We start from the raw sequence: 20424 nt of genomic DNA, 5'->3' as shown, positions 1-20424 counted from the left end.
GCTGGGAGGGCTTCACTGACTCAGTCCCCGGGACTGAGAATTATCGTGAAGCCCTACAACCAGCTGCTTTTGGGCATTTCAGCCACTGACAGGCATCATCTTTCCCATTAGCAGAAGCCTGAGAAGGGAGTGACCCAAGGGACCATTTTGTGGTGAGAAGAGCCAAAGAAGACTTACTCTTCTCCAGCTGAGAAGTGGGGACTGGTGTCCCCGACGGCAGTGGGAAAAAGGGGGTGGGGGGGCAGTACTCCCGAGGTAGGTGGTGCGGGAGCAACGGAGGGGGGGGGGGGGGGGAGAGTTCCTCCCCCCCCCCCCAACATCAAGGGGCAGGTGTAGCCTTCTGGCTCTGAAAGCCGACTGGAATTCATGGCACTGATGGGGGCTACAACTGTTCTCTTAGCAGCAGCAGCATATGAGGCGGTCATAACCAGAGGATGTAGGTGCTCATATTTTCTCTTAGCCTCAGTGTACTTTCTTTCAGGAGTGCTAGTTCTGCAAGGTTCGCAGGAGAGCTTCTGTTAAGTTTGGAAGGTAGGAGACGAGGTACTGGCAGAAGTAAAGCTGTGAGGACGAGGCGTGAGTCGTGCTTGGGTAGCTCAGTCGGTAGAGCACTTGCCCGCGAAAGGCAAAGGTCCCGAGTTCAAGTCTCGGTCCGGCACACAGTTTTAATCTGCCAGGAAGTTTCATTCCCCAACTTGTTACAAGCAAGCAGAGTGCATGACTGGGCAGAGGATGCTGTTTTGATCAAGACTGATCCAGATTGAATTTTGGACAAGCCTTCCACCTCCCCAAACCTGTCCTCTAAATGCTCTACAAAAAAAAGAACTGTGGCTTCATCAAAACAAAGGAGTCCCCATCAGTTCTCGTACATATGAGATATCGGGCTGAATAAGGTTCGGTGCCATCCTCAGCCTGGCGTTCCTCCCATGGTGTGGCTAGAGAGGGAAATGATTTAGGGTCATATTTTATTGCATTGTACTGAGACTTTGAACGCTTAGAGACTGCTGGCGTTTATCACCCGCAAGTGATGACGTGGTACGCTTCACTGAGTGTCATCCACCCTGATGCCACCCACTCCAACCACGAGTGCTCCTCACAGACGCCACCCAGCCGCAGCAAAGGCCACCTGGCAGGATGGCCATTGCTGGGAGTCCCGATGCCCCAGGATGACAGGCATCTACTCCTTGGCATTTGTGGGGAGTTAACGGCGCGACATCAGCAGAGCGATGCCTTTGTTGTCAGGGGACTACAACCAACAGGGTACACGGCAGGTCCCACCACAACGGACTGGCTACCGTGCTGTATATGAGGTGCAATGAAGTCCACGGTCATCATCGGCACAAAATTCGACACTGCATAGTGCATGGTGGAAAAAGCATCCAGGAAGGCATCCACACCCAAGAGCTGGACTGCAGTGCGATGATGAGAAAGTGGGCTAAAGATCTCAAGGCACGATGGATACAATGCACCCTGTAAGACACCCTTCCCCAACTGGCTCGGTCTTCAGGAAAATTTTGGAAAATGGAGCTTAAACCCTACAGGGGACCATCACATTAAGGCCGAAACATGAGACTCCTTTTAGTCGCCTCTTATGACAGGCAGGAATACCTTGGACAGGGGGCTACAGGGGTTTGGATATATATCTCCTGTATGCCGCTGTTAGGTTGACTACAGAGTTAGAGGAGAACGATGTACCAACAGGGGTCTGTTTTCTGCTGATATAAAGTGTTACTGGTATGGATAATCAGAGCACGTCCAGAGGTGATGTCGTCAGCCAAAGATGAAAAGTGTTGTGCGACTGGACACTGACAACAAGACTGTAGGGGCAACAGACAATGTAGGAACAGGGGAAATAAGCAAATGTTAAATATAAATGGGAAACCCAAATCTACTTATGCAGAGACAGAGTGTGGTGGTGTAGTAGGAATAGTGAGAGGCAAGAAATATACATTTATGTTGGACACAAGGGTACATATGTCAATGGCAAGTTTGGACCTCATAGGGAGGAGGCAATTAAACCCACCAGGCTATAGTTTGCATGGTGTGGGGGACAGTGAAGTGGAATCATTAAGTTCAGCAATTTTGAGGTTTCATTTTAGGGCACAGCAATTTCAGCAATATGTAGAAGTAGTGCCTCATGTACGCAAAGGTTACACCACAATTTTGGGGAACTTCCTGTTCAAACATCATGCCAAAATTGACCTTTGGCAATGCATGGTGCAACTTAGAGGAACAATGTCAGCTGACAAATATCCTAAGGGTTAATTCGCAAGATTTAAAGCCAGAAGGCACTGGGAAGTTATCTTGGGTGAGTGCAGAACTGGAGTTTACTGTAGATGTGGGTATTGAACACTTACTGGAGAGAGATGACAGGAGAGCAATACCTGTCAGTTTGGATAATTTTGGCACCAATGAGGTAAAGGTGACCAAGAGGCTGATGGTAGAGAATTCGGACAGTCTAGATGACAATGATTGGGACATGTCAAGAGAGTCATCGTCATACACAAACTGCCATTAGGACTGATACTTATGAATGTGGTGCATCTAAAATAAGGAATGAGGTTGGAAATGGAAAAGCTGTTACTGGAATTCAAGAACCTATTTAATCCTCAGGCCCCACTGCCTGCGACAGATATAATGCAACACAGAACGCCAATTGGGCATGAAGCAGCGGAACATCGTAAACCATACAGAACACCTTGGCATTTACAGCCAGTTATTGAGGACTTCATTAAACAGTAGCTAGCCAATGGAATAATAGAAGAAAACACTAGTCCTTGGGGCACAGCTGTCTTGGTTATGCCCAATAGATCAGCTAACAGTTCAAAAGTTCCATTGTGACTATCAACATCTAAATCGTAAGGTGGTAACAGATGTGTAACTGATACTCAATATCATGGAGACCATCTACAACTTGGGGCAGCACCAGCACTTTGCTACAAGAGATTTAAGGAGTGCATATTGTCAGTTGAATGTGGTTCCAGAGGACTGGCCAATGATGGCATTCTCAGTTTCCTGGTGTCATTACCAAGGGTCGAACGAAGCATCCGATCCCACCCGTCGGCTTTGACCTGTGACGTAAGTCTGTTGTGGTGTGCGACGTCACGCCGGCGCGGAATTTAGTTTGTGAGTGGTGTGTTTGTAGGTGTCGTTTTGATGTGATCAGTGGTGCTCTTTGGTGGTGAGTTAGGCGATGCTTCTGGTTTAGTTTGCATGTGTGGCATGTTTATAAGTGGCGTATTGTTGCGATCGGTGGTTATGGGGTTCATTTGCATGATAGCATTGTGCGTATGTGGTATCGGGACTGTGCTTTCAGCTGAATATTTTTCAGTGAGTTAACGATTTTAGTTTTGTTATTTCGACATTATTGTAGATTTTTTCTGTTCGTCGTGTGTGAATTTTGGTAAATTGCTTTTTTTATGCCTTTGTTAGGTATGGGTATGACTGACAAGGTCAACAGTTTTCGGCTGTCGGCGATGATGGGGGACAGTGCTTTGTCTCTAATAAAATTTCTTCAACTATTCGGATTTTTGGATGAAGTCGTGAAGTGTTCAGTATGTCGTGAAGAAATGAGGCTTACTTGTTGTGTTTTTTGAGGTAGTGATGATTGTCTACGTGGTTGTAGTTTTGGGTTTTATGATTTGGTACCAGTAGTTTCTGATGACCTATATAGGTCAAGGGAAGTGTTCGATTCCAATCTGTGGGATCGGGAGCTGATGTTGAGCTATATAGGTCAAGGGATGTGTTCAATTCCAATTTGTGGGTTTGGGAGCTGCTGTTGAGCTATATAGGTCAAGCAAAGTGTCCGATTCCAGAGGATATCGTGTTTAGTGGAATTTGGGCAGTTTTGTGTTGACAGTTTTTTTTCGTCATTTTGTGTGGTTTGGTATGGTGGGGTGTGTCTAAATTTGTTTATATTTACTTTGTCCCCCACCCAAAAACCCTCAATTTCCCATGTTTGTCCCATTAGTTTCATTAGTTTTTTTGTGGAACATTTGTGTGGTGGTTTTTCAATGTATTTTCGTGTTTGTGGTCATGTTTACGTAATGACGTCATAGGCGCCATATTGGAGTCGTAGTGTATGGTCGTTTCTGCCATATTTGTGACGCCATGGGTCAAAGCAGACGGGTGGAATCGGATGCTTCTGTATTTCCTACCAATACCAAAAGATTCAATTTGGATTAAAAAATTTGCTAGGAACATTTCAGCAGTTGTTGGATGGGTTTGAAACCTTGGCAACATATGATGTACCTCAACAATATAATTGTTCTCAAGGGATATGAAGGAGCATGTGCAATGATTGAAGGAAATTTTTAGAAGGTTAAGCACTTCACGTCTACTGTTAAGCACTGAGAAGTGACATTTTGCTCTGAAGGAAGTTAGTGATTTGGGGCATATAATTACTCAAGACGGGGGGAAGATATACTCGAGGCTAACACAAGTAGTACAGGATTTCCAGACTCCTAAGACAAGCAAGAAGTTAAATCACTTTTGGGGTTGACCAATCAATAAAGAAAATTCATGAAAGGGTTCACAAATGTTGCATGGCCACTTAAACAACTGCTACAAAAAGAAAGAAATGAAACTAGAATTAACGCAAAGCTATACTTGAGGGGTTGAAAAGCTTTAATAAGTCCAGTGTTGGTTTTTCCAGAATATGAGAAAGAGCTTTTTACTATCATGTGAAGCTTTCAACCACACATTGAGGTGTCTTTTGAATCAAGTAATAGATAGTGTGGAGCAACCTGTGTCTTACACTTCTCGGCAGCTGAATAATGCAGAAAGGAATTGCTCCACAATGAAGGAGATACTAAGTGTAATATACAATTTATATGGTAAGAAGTTCAGGGTGGTAACCAACCAAGCCACATTGAAATGGTTGTTGAGGTTGAAAGACCCTTCAAGCAGACTCACTAGGTAGGCATTGAGACAGGGAGAGTTTGACCATGAGGCCATTTGTAAGTTGGGCAAGAAAGACAGGAATGTGGACAGTCAAAGCAGGAAGGGTACAGTAGTGCAACCACTGACTTACAGTGTTGCAGAGTGGCAGACACCACAAACTGCTGATGCCAAATACAAGCTGTACATAACACAGGCACACTTCATTGCGCACATCTTCCTGTTATGTAGGTCAACTAAGTTGGGTCAATGCATGGTATCTGCTAAGCTGAGAAGAGAGGTGTTGAAGGAAGAGTACGATCATATGCTATCTGGGCACAGGGGTCGAAGGGCAATGAATCAAAGGATTTTGAAGTAATACTGATGGAAAACGAGGAAAGAAAATGTATACCAGTATGAAAAAAAATTCTGTACCATGTGCAAAATGAGCAGATACAAACCATCAGCAAGTACCATTACAAACATTACCAGAGGCAGCTAAACCTTCTCAGACAACCTGTATAATGTGTTTGCATCACTGCTTGATCTCTTTCCATCCTCTAAATTTTTCTTTCCCTTTGGTGGTGGTGGTGGTGGTGGTGGTGGTGGTGGTGGTGGTGGTGGGTAGTGTTTAACGTCTCGTCGACAATGAGGTCATTAGAGACGGAGCGCAAGCTCGGGTTAGGGAAGGATTGGGAAGGAAATCGGCCGTGCCCTTTCAAAGGAACCATCCCGGCATTTGCCTGAAACGATTTAGGGAAATCACGGAAAACCTAAATCAGGATGGCCGGAGACGGGATTTCCCTTTGGTATTGTACAAATGACAATCTTTTTCTCTATGCTGTTGCAAGTGGCATTCAAAACTAAGTCAATTCTCTGGAGTCTGTTCTATCACTTTTTGTTAGTTTTAAAGTTCCATATGCACTCCTCTGACTCATTTAACATTGTCAGTTCCACAATTTGCTGCCTTATCTAGATCATTATCACATTGTTCACTAGACACTCACAATATCTTAGATAAAATCTGAACTCTAAACATAAACATTAGCTATTGCCATGCTGTGGCTACATGCCATGGCTATGCAGAAAAATTGTTTCCTTTCATCTGTCAGCATCGCCATAGTTAGCTGCATCTGTGTTTTGAAACAATCCTGCCACCCATTAGTATCTACCAATATTATTGGTTTTTGACTTGGTTATTACCCGAAGGCTTATTAAAGAAAGTAACAACACATGGAGTATCAAATGAAATCTGCGGCTGGACCGAGGATTTGTTGGAAATGAGGGGACACAGTATTATCTCATATGGAGAGTCAATGGGAGATGACTGCCTTCACACAGGGAAGTGAGCTGGGACCTTTGTATTCCAGTTCTATATTAATAACCTGGCATATAATATTAATAATCACTTCAGACTTTATGCATATGCAGTTACTTAAAATAATGCATTGTTGTGAGCTACAGTTGGAAGACTGGTATGATAAGATCTCCACACTAAGTCCATCCTCTGCAAGGTCCTTCATCTCTGCATACTTATTGCAATTTACAGCCATTTGAACCTGCTTACAGTAGTCATGCTTTGGTCTCCCCTGTAATTTTTAGCCCTGCTCAGCTTCCTCTGTTACTAAAGCTACAATATCTTGTCCCCAGTTGAGTCCTATCAATCACTCGCACTTTTGAATGAATTTATGACCTACATTTCTCCCCCCCCCCCCTTCAAAGTCCATTTAGTACCTCACAAAAGTTGTCAGAGCTACCCTTCTAATATCCGGCATTCTTCTGTCAGTACCACATTTCAAAAGCTTCTATTCTCTTCTAATCTGTAACTTCATCATCCATGATTCACTTCCATACAAAGCTACACTCCAAATGCCTTCAGAAAAGATTTCTTGGGGCTTAAAATCAAAAATCATATTCATTATTAAGAAATTTCTCGTTTTGAGAAATGCTTCTCTTGCTATTGTCATTCTGCATTTTATACCCTCACCACCAGTTATTTTTCTGCACAAATAACAAAACTCATCTGCTTCTTTTAGCATCATTTCCTAATCTAATTATCTCAGTATAACCTGATTTAATTACACCACATTCCATGCCTTCATTTCACTTTTGCTGATATTCACCTTTCAATTTCCTTTTAAAAAATTATCCAATCTGCTTAACTGTTCTTCTAATTCCTTTGTTGTCTGTGACAGAATTAAGTCATCAGCAAACCTCAAAGTTTCAGTATCTTCTTAGTGAATTTTAATTCCCCTTACAAATAGCTCCTTGTTTTTCTTCACATCTTGCTCAGTGTATAGATTGAGAAGCATCAGGGATATGCTACAACACTGTTTCATTCTCTTTTCAACCACAGGTTCCTTACAGCTATTGTTATAATAGCAGTGTGGTTTCTCTGGTATTGGACCCCATGAAAGCTTAGTTGTGGCAATAGAGAGTTCGAGGTCTGGATTGGATGGTGACAATTTGCTTATGAGTTGGAAAAGGCTCTGAGCACTATGGGACTTAACATCCACGGTCATCAGTCCCCTAGAACTTAGAACTAATTAAACCTAACTAACCTAAGGACAGCACACAATACCCAGTCATCACGAGGCAGAGAAAATCCCTGACCCCGCCGGGAATCGAACCCGGGAACCCGGGCGCGGGAAGCAAGAACGCAACCCCACGACCACGAGCTGTGGACTAGTTGGAAAAGGCAACAAATGTGAAAACAAAAAATCTGGTTGTGGTAACAAACTAACTGATAGCGAAGCCTAATCATTAAGTCTGCGCCAAACTGAAAATGCAAGGGGGCTGGAGGTATCTTTTACCAAGAAATCAATCGAGTGATTACATACGCTTATTCATTGATAAAATAGATGTCAGAGTTCACTTCATTGATCATATAATGAAAAAATGCTATCACTCTAAAAATAAAACTTGAGACTGAAGTTTCTCACAAGCACGTCCTTGTATCAAACATTCTCCTGGTGATCAGTTGCTCCTGACGAAAATAATAGGTGATTGTTGAAAACTGTAATTTTAGTCAGGCTTGACACACAAAGAAGACTGAGAATGTTTTACACAAAGGAGACTGACTACGAAAAACTCATTCTACAATACTGCACAAGTGTGTGGGGCTCACTCCAAACAGGGCTAATAGGGGATATCAAATGTATAGAAAGGAGGTCAGCAAGGATGATCACTATTTGACTGATGGAGGGGCATCACTGAAATGCTGAAAAACCTAAACTGGCAGATGCCTAAGAGACACACCAACTGTACCATGAAAGTCAACTTACAATGTTTCAAAAACCAATAATACATGAGGAAGCTAGGAATGTACTATAACCTCTACACATCACTCCAGCAAGGACCACAAAGACACAATCAGACTAATTAAAGTGCATCTAAATGCATTTACGCAATCCTCCTCCTTATCCTCCATATCAAAATAAAATCGGAAGAAACCCTAATACACGGTACAAACAGCGGTACCCTCTGCCATTCACTCAACAATTGTTCACAGAATATGGCTATAGCTACTATTTGTTCTCAATGATATGAACAAGAGCTCCCAAGTTCTGGATTGGCTAAAGTCGGCAGAAGCTGGTCAACTTCTAGCAACGGGTGTTTTCAGAATGAATTTTCACTCTGGAACAGTGTACACTTATGCAATACTTCCTGTTAGATTAGAACTGTATACCAGACTTGGACTCAAATCTGGGAGCCCTGTCTTTCGCATGCAAGTGTTCTGCTTATGAAAGCTAAAGTTCTAGTTCCAGTCTGGCACACAGTTTTAATATGTCATGAACTTTCAACAAGTGTTCTGTGTCCAGCTGCCACCATTAGCGGTATAAAAATACATTACCTGTGCCTACAACTGTGTTTTGTCGAACTAGTAAGCACATGAGAAGTTGCCAACAGTGTGTGAGGAACTCAGAATCCCTCTCTCCCCAGGGTTGCCTGAGTGTTGGGCTCCAGCAGGCACAGTGTGCTTTCTACACTCCCTAACAACTCCCCCAGAAAACTATCTGGATGCAGGAGGCCATGAATGGAAGTGTCTAATAGTCACCAGTGTAATGGAATAAAATCTTACAACAAATTTCACAGCAAATCAAAGACAAAAAAATGGATTCCATACCTGCGGAATAGGCTTAAAATATGATTCTTAAATTAAAGTTGCTAAACAGTTGAAGATTACTCCACATGGCACGTAAATTCTTTACTCAAACAGTTATCTTCAGTACTAAATTTTTGTGATATATAGCCACTGCACAATGTAGTAATAATATAAACATATAACAAAACAAGATAATATTTTGTGTGTGAGCGGGAGGGAGGAGGGGGTTATGTATAAAAGTTACTACACTTCTGACAATATCCATGCAATTAAAATTATCCGCGGACGGCGAATAAACAAACACTGTATTTAGTACTTATTAATACCTGACATCTCGTAGAATGTATCTACTGATGAAATGTACCACAAAAACAACAGTCACTGCACTAAAGTGTGGTCCTATTCTGTGTGTACATTCAAGATACAAGTTTAACAACAAAATTTTCGATTGGAGTTATTTGGTGGAACATTTACGTAACAGACGCCGTATCACTTACATCCGGACGTCGTTTTGGAGGATGCTTATACTTCTTGTGATGAGTGGGATTTTTCTGGAAGCATTTAACGCCATATTTACAAGGTATTCTAGTATCTTGCTTATATGACTCGAATCCGTCATTCACATCTTCGCAATTACCCGCCATTTTCAACTTTCAATATGTAAACATACGCCTACGCCAATGCAGTTCAGTGTCACAACACGACTACCGTTCAATGCTGATAGAGCAGAAGGATCCGCGAAGTCAACTGATAAAAATATGTGAATTATCGTCACAACTAGCGAATACATGTCTCTTGTGCCACTTCCCACTCCTTTAGTCTCCAGATGATTCAATTTATCTTTTGGAAATATGTTAAGATTGCTTTCGACGCACCATGTCTTTGCTTTAAAAATAAATAAAATAAAATAAAATAAAATCTCTAATTACTAGTTAAGTTATTTTCAAATTTATCCCGCCATTTGGCTGAGAAATTATTTTATATGGTTTTGCGACAGATTTTAAACAGCGATAGAAGTTCATCTTGGAACTGTCTGGAAGAGGTAGCTCTTTTACTCCTTGGCTGGAAAAGTGCATTGCGTCGGCTGTCAATAATGGTCGAATGTCAAAAGCTGAGCCAGTAGTGTCAGACTTCTGTTAATATAAGAAAAAATACCGTCTTAAAAAAATGGAGGATGATCTTCCGACAGAGTATGATGTCATTGTGGTTGGAACAGGCAAGTGTTGATTTTTATCTAACAAACAAATAATTTTGTCGAGGGGCATGCTCTAATGATGGTAGAATGGGGGTGAAGTAGTGCGCGATGTGGCACAGCTGCTATGGAAAGGGCGATTGCATGGGAACACTATCTTATTATTATTTGTCATTTTTTTATTTTCCCATGGTTTTATAAATAAGTTTCTCGCCCCAAAAATATTTCCCATTAAAATGTTCTTTTTAAACAATAAAATTCGCCATATTCAGTGTTCCATAAAAAAAAGGCTAGTGCCACTAGCTTTTTGTGTGTCTGTCACTTGACACGTTTTAGGTGCTGTGAGGTGCCTCTCAAATAAAAATTTGCAACGTCGTACCTGATCCTATTGCACTGGATGTATCATTAACATTATTAACCTGAATTCCTCGTTATGAAATGTCAATCTTCAGCCTAATTAGGTTTAATTTGCAAGAATCTGGCGTTACCCTGGCTGCGAGTTAGAGCAAATTTTTATTGTTAAATGGAATAGTCCACAAATTAAAACTTTAACAAACAGAAAACTAACTATGAGCAATCTATTATCTGACCTACATGTAAAATTGAAATGTGCTAACTGGAAGTAACAGTTTAACGTGAATGTAGTCCGTCAGGAAAAAAGTTGGTTACAATAAAGATGTTGTAATTGGATAATGTTCATCTCACCAATCATAATGATATATGACTATGAATAAGAATTGTCAAGATTTCTGTGTTATTTCATTTTCATAGTAATTAATAGACCAGTTATTTTCAATCATTTTTACAGTGCTACATTCCAGCCATTTATTCCATGAGAGAGAATCCTGAACTGCCAGTCTCTCGTGGAGCAATTGTATATTTAAAAATGCTGTAGCAACATCTTTAACTTTTATAGTCCTGTCTTCCTCAGTTGCGTGTAATATTACGGTATATTAATAATTTTTACTTATGGACTGTCTGACAGCAGTTGCTGTCAGACAGTCCATAAGTAAAAATTATTAATATACCGTAAGAATGCTGTAGCACTTTTTATCTTTTCTTTTAATTTACTGTACTTAACAGTTCATGAGTAATGTTGTATTCATGAATAAGATACTCATTGCACTCTAGCAGAAAAAAACTAAGAGCTGCTTCTGTTTGAGTGGGTGTACTTTTAGTGTCGTGAGCCTCTGTTTTCCAACCATTTTATTTTCAAATATTTGGAATGTGTCTTGAAATGTAAATGGCCTGAATAAATTAATTTTCTGGTTGACATGTTGCAGAGGCAACTGGGTGAGGAGGGTGTGGGGAGGGAGGGGGGGGAGAGGGGAGGGGAGGGGGCAATGGGAGTAGTGTTGCCAATATCCTCAAAGTCAAGCTTGAGAAAGCTCCACATGTACCTGCAAAAGAGGCAACACAGCAAGCACATGGCTGTCAAGAAGTAACTGCAATTGGCTGGCATTCCTTCTATGAATAATCTGAGTATTTAGATTCAAGGTTTAAAAATTCCTGTTCATCTACAAGGCAGGTGGCAGTGTTCATTATAAAGCTGCAGTACTAGTATTACTATATCGTAAACAGGCCCCTGTTATTACAAATGTGGGTAACTATTTTCTCTGACAAATACAGTGTGATGGAATAAATATTAAGGGTCCATTCTCGTCAGTCAGCCCATAAAATAAGCATTTTTTTCCCAAATGAAGCAATAAATGTAAAAGTTTTTGCAAATTATTTATTGATTCTTGGATATCATGTTCAGATTTCTTTAAAGAAATTGTCATCAGTAAGCCCCTTCCCTAGTCAAGGAGTTTAAGTTGCTCTTTGCAAAAGATGGGGCTTTGACAGAAGTCCTGCACTCTGAAAATAATGTCAAAAAAATAACAATTTTATTAAGCTGTAAGATAATTGTGCTGGAGTAAGAGCAAAGTATTTTGAAATTTGAAAAAATAATAAAATGGTGGACGTTTGAAGCAAAGATTTAGTTTGAACAACAAATGCTGTAGTTTTGTTGATCACATTTTTTGCAATAACTAATGAATATATTAAAATAGAAGAATTAACATATTACTCCATGTGGACATGCCCAAGGAATAATTCAGCCAAATTTCAAAAAGATATCTTTATTAGAGTGCCGGCAATCCATTCTGTCAGTTTGGGAAACTGTGTTTCAAGCTGATCAAATGGATTGCGGGCATACTAATAAAAATATCTGCCAGACTGTAGAGTTTCTGATATGCACACATCTCATTTGGGACAGCAACTTTAATTCTTGGATGGGTCATAAGGTGACATAATTTCTTTTAAAAAGGACAGAAAATGTCCAAGAATCAATTAATGTGCAAAAAGATTTACATGGATTGCTTCATTAGTTTTTTCCAAAAAATATCGTAAAAATAGCTTATTTTGTAGGTTGGTTAAGGAGAATGGACCCTTAAGCTATCAACAGAGAATGTACAAAGGCTGTTTAATGCAACAGAGGAAGTTTCTGTGATCTGATTGTCTTTTGTTAATGTATTCTGAGACTTATTCCACATATCTGAAGGTTCTCTTTCTTGATGGGATCTACTTCAATGCTTCTGTTTATTATCTTCCCATTTTAAAAGATGATGGTCACTTTGTTTGTGCCAAACACTAGTGTGTGTTGATCACTTAATAACTTGAAGGTTAGTTACTTGAAGTCTGGGGCAGCTAAGTAGGCTTCCCAGTTTTATTGCTGTAATCATTCTCCATTTCTTCCATTAGTCTAATAATTAGAGACTGTACTTCATGGAATGGAAAATGCCTGGCTTAGGGCCTTAATTTTATATTCTCAGGGCCAGCTACAGCTGAAGGCACAAATGGGATTGTAGCAGACTTGTTTAATGATCAGCCTAATGTGAGACACATTGATGAAGCTTAAGTATAGTTCTTCAGAAAACAGCAAAATCTCGTGTCAGTCTGTTCCAGTTTATGCTGTTGGGAGGTCAGAATACATCACATGTGACGTCACATGGTTATGGATAAGTTAGTGAAGATCCTAGTGGAAAGAGAAGAAACCCCTGTTTTTTATTTGATCAAGCAGGCAATAGGCCTATTTAGTATAAATTGTCTCCTATTATTAAAGCAGAAAGAACAGAGTGAAAAATAAAATTATATATGTCACCAGAGAATAAGCAAATGTGAAGCAGGAGATTTTGTATATTGTCACACATTGAAAAAATTAGTAAACTGAGTTTAAGCAAAACTCTCAGTAACCCAAAGGTTGTTTGAGCACCACAGAGCTTCATTAAGCACGGTCCTATTGGAGGTGGTATTCAGTTGCCTTCCTGTGACCTTTGAACTGACTTAACAGTCAGTTATAAGAGGATCTACAGTTCAACATGGGCTCTAAACCATGGTGCAACTTGACATTTTTCACATTAACATACATCGCTACAGGTGAAAGGTGGGGTAAGCGACAGATAAAAATCTTGGGACTGAGTTAGGAAATAGTTACTGTAGCAGTTTTAATGAGCAAAATCACACTGAGATAGTAGGACTCTTTGATGAAAGAAATTGACTATGTATTGTGCTTTCCAGCAATAATTGCTGGAATGGATTGTGCTAATTTAATGACAACATTGTAAACAAAAAAATTTAGGATTGAAAGATAGTCTGAAGAAAGGCAAACCCATGTTTACTGCATTTTTAGATTTAGAGTGAGTTTTAGCCACCATTGATTGCTCTACACTCTTTGAAATTCTAAAGGTAGTAGGAATAAGATACAGAAAGGAAAATGTTGTTTACAACTTCTACAGAAACTGGGCTATTGTCATAAGTATCAAAAGACGTGCAAGTGGAAACAGTTGTTGAAAATGCACTGAGACTGGGTTGTAGCGTATCCCCAATGCTACTCAGTCTGTAAAATCAGCAAGCGTTAAAGGAAACAAAGAGAAATTTGGAAAGGGAATTAAAGTTGAGAGAGGAGTACTTTGATATTTTATGATGGGATTGTAATTCTTTCAGAGATGGCAAATGACTTTGGAAGGTAGCTGAATGGAATTGATAGCATCTTGAAAAGAAGTTGTAAGATGAATGTCAAGAAAAAGTGAAACAAGGATAATGAAATATAGTCTAATCAGACAATGCTGAGGGGATTAGATTATGAAATAAAATACTTAGTGGTAGAAAATGGGTTTTGTTAATTGGGCAGCAAAATAACTGATGATGGCTGAAGTAAGGAGGACATAGGACACAGGTCAGCAATAACAAGAAAAAAAGTTTGCGGAAAAATGAAATTTCTTAACATCATCTAATGCATTTCTCCGTAATTTTACATACATAAATGGAAGTAGCGTGTCCCAGTTTTGTGGGTATGTTCGGACTAATATTGGGAACTACTCTATGAACTTTGATACAGTTTTAACTAATTGTGGAATGATTTACATGGAAGGTTTGTGTACATAATTTATAAATATTTTGTACAAATTGGCTGAACTGTGATTAATTCGTCTTCTGCCACTGTGAAAAGATGTCATTGCCATCTAGCAATGAATGGCAGAATTCTGGGAAGCACAGCTGTGCACTGTGTGGTGCAGTTACACCCAAACTGTGTCTGTGTACAAACACTCCACTTTGTTTGATGTACCAACAACAGACAGAACATGTTCAATACAGTCAGTGTGGACACGCCTTGACACATTCAGATAAGATTTGTTTGGACTTGTAAATTGAGGATTGAACAGGATTAAAGAATCCCTTGTTGATAAGTATAAAAGATTTTGGAAAAAAGAGGACAATTACAGTCGCCGGTTTCTTTTCTCCTCAGATTTGCACAGTTCGCACTCATAAATTCACTCCACATTATTCAAACAATGGGCAGTGAGTTAACTTCAAAGAATCATAAACAATCATTTGAGAACAATTGCATAGGGAAAATACCATGAATACAAAATGTGGTTTTTAATTTTTTATGCTAGAAATAAACATTTTACAAAATATTACTTCAGCAGGGGATGCAGCCTTGATTCGTTTTTCAAGTCTCTTCAGCAGCACAGCAGATGACTGAACTTTCAGTTTTCCGTTTTCCTTGATCAAACCTGGATGTGCACGTGATTAATTGCAGCTATGAATCTGATCAGTGAATCGGTGCTTACTGGGATTTACAAGAGGTGGGGTGTCACAGGCTACATATCTAGCTCAGGTGTGGATTTTCTGTTTCTTTTCTTTTTATTTGTGGCCTTTGGACATGATCCACTCAGCCAGCCTCCCATACACGATATGCTATGAATTAAGTCATATCCAATCTCATACTCGTAATCACTCTACTCTTTACATTGGTTGTCACTCCAAACTCCAATTAAATGTAGAACAGATAACATTCATGTCTCCTGAGAAGTTTCCTGGCATCCACTGCTTAAATCATTGAAGTTATATGAAAGTGATGATATTCGGTTATCTAACATTGTTCTCCGATTTTTTATGTATAACTCTATGCAGTGGCCCATAAACAAATTTATTGCTACATCAGACAAGTCGTGTAGCCTTAGGTACTGGTTGTGCTCCCCTTGTGAAGCTGTGGCAGGTTGCTAGTTGGTTATAAATTGAATTGCTAGGAAGTCATATCTCAACAACAGTTGGAGACAAGAAGAGAGTATAAGCTTTTGAAATATGGTGCTCCAGAAGAATGGTGTAGATCAGATGGGAAGACTGATAGCTATTGAAGAGATACTGAGTCTAATTGGAGTGTGTTGCGGCACAACTTGACTAAAAGAAGTGATTATCGAGAGATGTAGACACTGGCACATTGTAGGTGAGCATGGAGAAATACATCAAACCAATCTTAGGAATGAGGTCAACAACAACAGTGTAAACTTTCAAAGTAGTAGACCAGATGTTACGTAAATAGACGTGGTAATTCAAATAAATTGAACTTTCTATTAACATAACGATCAACTACATACATTTCTTAATCTGTAGAGGCATTGTTTAAAATGTTGACACCGCAGGTCCTTCTGGTGCATCAGTGTTGCTTTAATTGTTATGGTGCGCCCTTCAAGTTGTCCACAAATGATAATCACAACTGGATGAATTGAGACCATGGATGCAATAGGTGATTTCAGACTCTTAGGTCAGATTTTTAAGTGCAGCATTGTTCATCTGTCTTTAATTTTTGTGTGAAGAGGTCTCAGATATCAGCAAGCTAATGCACTGAGTTCATATTGTATATGAAGAAAAGCATTCCAGTGATTTTATTGTGGTTGACAATAACCACCATACTCTAGTCTCTGCATCTTGCAGTGGTAGCTTGCAAATTGACATGGCTACTAACATGAAATCATGCCTCATCTGTCATAAATTGTAGACTTTGATAAAAAAAAAACCAATTTACCTTTCCTGCAGTAGCCATGTGCAGAACCGTATACATTTAACATCCTCTTCTATAGTTATTAACTGGACAATATTTGTTGAGGGTAGTATGTAGACTATGTATTTACTTGTCAGCAACCATCTCTTTAAGCACTGATATATAACGTAAGCAGCCTGTTCTATCTTTTTAAAGTTTCCAGTCACAGTTACACTACAGTTGAGTGAAATGAGAGAAGTGAAAGAAAAACTGCAGGAATGCAAAAAGTGTAAAAGATTATGTAATATTGGACTGCATAACTATTTGAAGTATAAGTTCAGATAGATAGATGGGTCTAATAATACTTAACTCTTCTATAGTTGTCTTTCTTCCTAACTGTGTCAAATGTGTTTTATGAACTCTGGAACGTAGTTAACACAGCGTCTGTTAAATGTTTTTTGACCTACTCTCTTTGTTGCCTTTTCTTTTATATCTTTGTGTTCCTTCATCCTCATATAAGCTTGGGTTTCTTTAAGCCTGTGTGCGGAATGACCTGCACCCCATGTCCAACATCCTCCAAATCCTCCAAAAACCATTCCTCCATGCTTGCTCAAGAAAGACCATGTGGTTCCAAAATCTAAGAGTGATGTTATTGATTTTTGTATGTTTCTATAGGTTGTGCAAAATCTGCATATTATTTCTCTCCTTGGTTCCAACCAAAAAAAAAAATTCCGTGGATTTGGCTCCAACTAACTCCCTGAAGCTGGAACTTGTACACCAGTGGCAAGACGCAGTCAATACCTTCACTGCACGATAACAACTTGTGGAACACGACTAGCTCTTTATACTCGTGAAGTAATGAGTGCTATTGACAGGGGATGTCAAATTGACTCCATATTTTTAGATTTTCCCAAGGCTTTCAATACCGTTCCTCACAAGCGTCTTCTAACCCAACTGTGTGTCTATGGAATATCGTCTCAGTTGTGCGACTGGATTCATGATTTCCTGTCAGAAAGGTCATAGTTCGTAGTAATAGATGGAAAGTCATCAAGTAAAACAGAAGTAATATCCGGCATTCCCCAAGGAAGTGTTACTGGCCCTCTATTGCTTCTGATCTATATTAATGACAATGGAGACAATCTGAGAAGCCCTCTTAGATTATTTGCGGATGATGCTGTCATTTACCATCTTGTAAAGTCATCAGATGACCAAAACAAATTGCAAAATGATTTAGATAAGATACCTGTGTGGTGCGAAAAGTGGCAGTTGACCGTGGATAAAGAAAAGTATAAAGTTATTCACATGAGTACTTAAAGAAGTCCGCTAAATTTTGTGTAGCAGTAAAGTTACACAAATCTGAAAACTAAATACTTAGGGATTACAATTACAAATAATGTAAATTGGAATGCTCGCATAGGTAATGTTGGGGGTAGAGCAAACCAAACGCTGTGATTCATTGACAGAACAATTAGAAGGTGCAATAGATCTACTAAAGAGACTGCTTACACTACACTTGTCCGCCCTATTCTGGAGTATTGCTGTGCGGTGTGATATCCGTATCGGGTGGAACTGACAGATGATATTGAAAAAGTTCAAAGGAGGGCAGCTCGTTTTCTATTATCGGAAAATAGGGGAGGTAGTACCACAGACATGATATGTGAATTGGAGTGGCAATCATTAAAAACAAAGGTTGTGGGTTTTTTTTTTTTTTTTTTTTTTTTTTTCCAACGGGATCTTATCATGAAATTTCAATCACCAGTTTTCTCCTCTGATTGCGAAAACATTCTGTTGGCACCCACCTGCGTAGGAAGAAATCATCCTCACAATAAAATAAGAGAAATCAGGGCTCGCACAGAAAAATTTAAGTGCCTGTTTTTCCTGCGTGCCGTTAGAGAGTAGAACGGTTGAGAGACAACATGATGATGGTTCATTGAACCCTCTGCCAGTCGCTTAATTGTGAATAGCAGAGTAATCACGTAGATGTAGAAACACTCAAATGACCATCACTCAAAGAGACTTTGTTTCATGACAGAAGCCTGCTCCTCAGTGTTACAAAGTCTTCACTGATGGCACATTGACGAGAACTTAATTGAGATACTGGAAGCAGTTGATGCCAGAATCCGCCAGCTCTCGTCAACAAGTACTGTCGCAGAGGTTCCTGGGTGTCCCTAAATAGAAATTCTTCAGGAAGAGATGTGCTGTGCCCTAGTAAATCATGACCAGGTATAGGCGTGGTCTTGTGATGGGGCCAGCAACCTCGTGCTGTTGCATAATGAGGTACCTGGCAGTCTGGGGTATTCTTGAAAATCCCGCATGGCTGCAATGGACTACATGAGCTTTGCTTTCCATGACTTGCATATTATAACCATCATGCGTATTGTGATTGGTGCCCCTCAGCACCAAAGCAGGTTGCATTGGAAGTTACGTCTCCTGAAAGTAAGTACTGACCAGCCTGGCTGTCTGCCTTTGACAGTTTTCTGAATGGAACTTTTCATTTTACTCGATTAAGTGAATGTAAGAAATCTAAATGCAGTTAAAATTAAATTGTCCCTTACTTTCTTCATCTTGTACTGCTGCTGTTCATTCCATGCCTTGGATGACTTTGGTAATTCCTAATAATTTACAAAAATTGACACATCTGACCAAGTACCTCATATGGTTGAATTGAATCTCCTCCTTTACTAAAGATTTTTACTGTAATTCAGTAATAGAGCCTGTTGCCAAAATAATTTAACAAGTTGGGCCTACCATTTCTGAATAACATGAATATTCTGAATATTGATGGCTTTGTGACAACAGATGTAACTTTAAATAATATAACTGGCTAAGTAGGGCTAAGTAGTTTTCTTTTAATCTTGTATTTGTAATATTGAACCATTTTTTTGGATGAAACAGAACATTGTCCAAAGTCTCGGAAAACTGGTTGCGAAAAAGTATTACTGTGTGACTGAAAATAATTTACAGAATGGTGTCTAATTTGGAGGTGACATCATTTTAGAAGTACAGTGTGTGAAATATTAGGATCCAGAAAGATAGATAATTGGGGCTGGAAGAGGAAATGCACAACATCAATTTATCAGAAGTGCAGCAAAAGAGTGAAGTATGAGGAGGAGGAGGAGGAGGAGGAAGAGGAAGAGAAGAGAAGAGAAGAGAAGAATTAGTTGAGTAATACATCTGTAAAATTTGCAAATAACAACAATATATTTGTCCTTATCATATTCCTTCAGAACATATCAAATAGAAACTGGACTTAGCAGTGCCTGTATGGAACTAAAAATGTCATCAAATACTAAAGCAGTGTAACACAGTTTGATAATAGTAAATCACTTTTGAATTGAATGTGATTATTGATTCAGAAGTTTGTGAGTAAAAAGTAGTTACATAGCTGAAAACATACAGATTTATCAGAAAGGGAGTCAAATAGAAACCATGAAAAATTTGAGAGTAGGAAGACAGACCAAATGAAATTTAACCAGGACAGCATCTAAGTAAACAGTTACGCAGAGCTACACCTTATGCATGCAGCAAAATATATTGCTGGTGTAAAGAAAGAAAAAGAAAAAAAAATTCCAAATAGAAAAAAGTATTAAAGAGGAGGTGAAAATTTCAAGAAAATTATGATAAGAACATAATATAATATGTTGAATCGACAAAAAATGGAAATGTCCTTGAGAAGATTTGAGAAGTGGCAATAGTAATTTGCTAAGTGAAATAATTGAAAACAATAAAACATGAAAGGAAAAAAAAAACTTATGTAGGGCGTCCATTATAAGTAATCATCTAAGGAGGCACGGTAACTAAAAGCTAAATTGTCATGAAATAGGGGGGAGAGTGCCCTGGATACGATAAGCAAATGGGAGTGGCTATCATTAAAACAAAGGTGTTCATTGCGGCAGGATCTTCTCACAAAATTTCAGTCACCAACATTCTCCTCAGTGTGTGAAA

The 20424-nt window shown here is 39.4% G+C and overlaps 2 protein-coding genes across 2 annotated transcripts in view; one reads left to right on the top strand and one right to left on the bottom strand.

The window, feature by feature from the left end:
* The window catches only part of LOC126412051 (histone PARylation factor 1), a 127681-nt gene extending 117999 nt beyond the window's left edge, over nt 1-9682 (bottom strand). The window contains exon 1 of the mRNA XM_050081429.1: nt 9481-9682. Within this exon, the coding sequence (XP_049937386.1) occupies nt 9481-9627 (147 nt within the window). The 5' untranslated portion in view covers nt 9628-9682. The remainder of the gene's footprint in view (nt 1-9480) is intronic.
* Nucleotides 9683-10043: 361 nt separating this feature from the next.
* The window catches only part of LOC126412050 (rab proteins geranylgeranyltransferase component A 2), a 53211-nt gene continuing 42830 nt past the window's right edge, over nt 10044-20424 (top strand). Inside the window, exon 1 of the mRNA XM_050081428.1 lies at nt 10044-10199. Coding sequence (XP_049937385.1) covers nt 10151-10199 — 49 coding nt within the window. The 5' untranslated portion in view covers nt 10044-10150. The remainder of the gene's footprint in view (nt 10200-20424) is intronic.

Source organism: Schistocerca serialis, chromosome 7 (genome assembly GCF_023864345.2).
Source record: "Schistocerca serialis cubense isolate TAMUIC-IGC-003099 chromosome 7, iqSchSeri2.2, whole genome shotgun sequence".
Classification (NCBI taxonomy): Eukaryota; Metazoa; Arthropoda; class Insecta; order Orthoptera; family Acrididae; genus Schistocerca; species Schistocerca serialis.
Note: the sequence above shows the minus strand (reverse complement) of the source record. Positions and strands in the feature narration are given on the sequence as shown.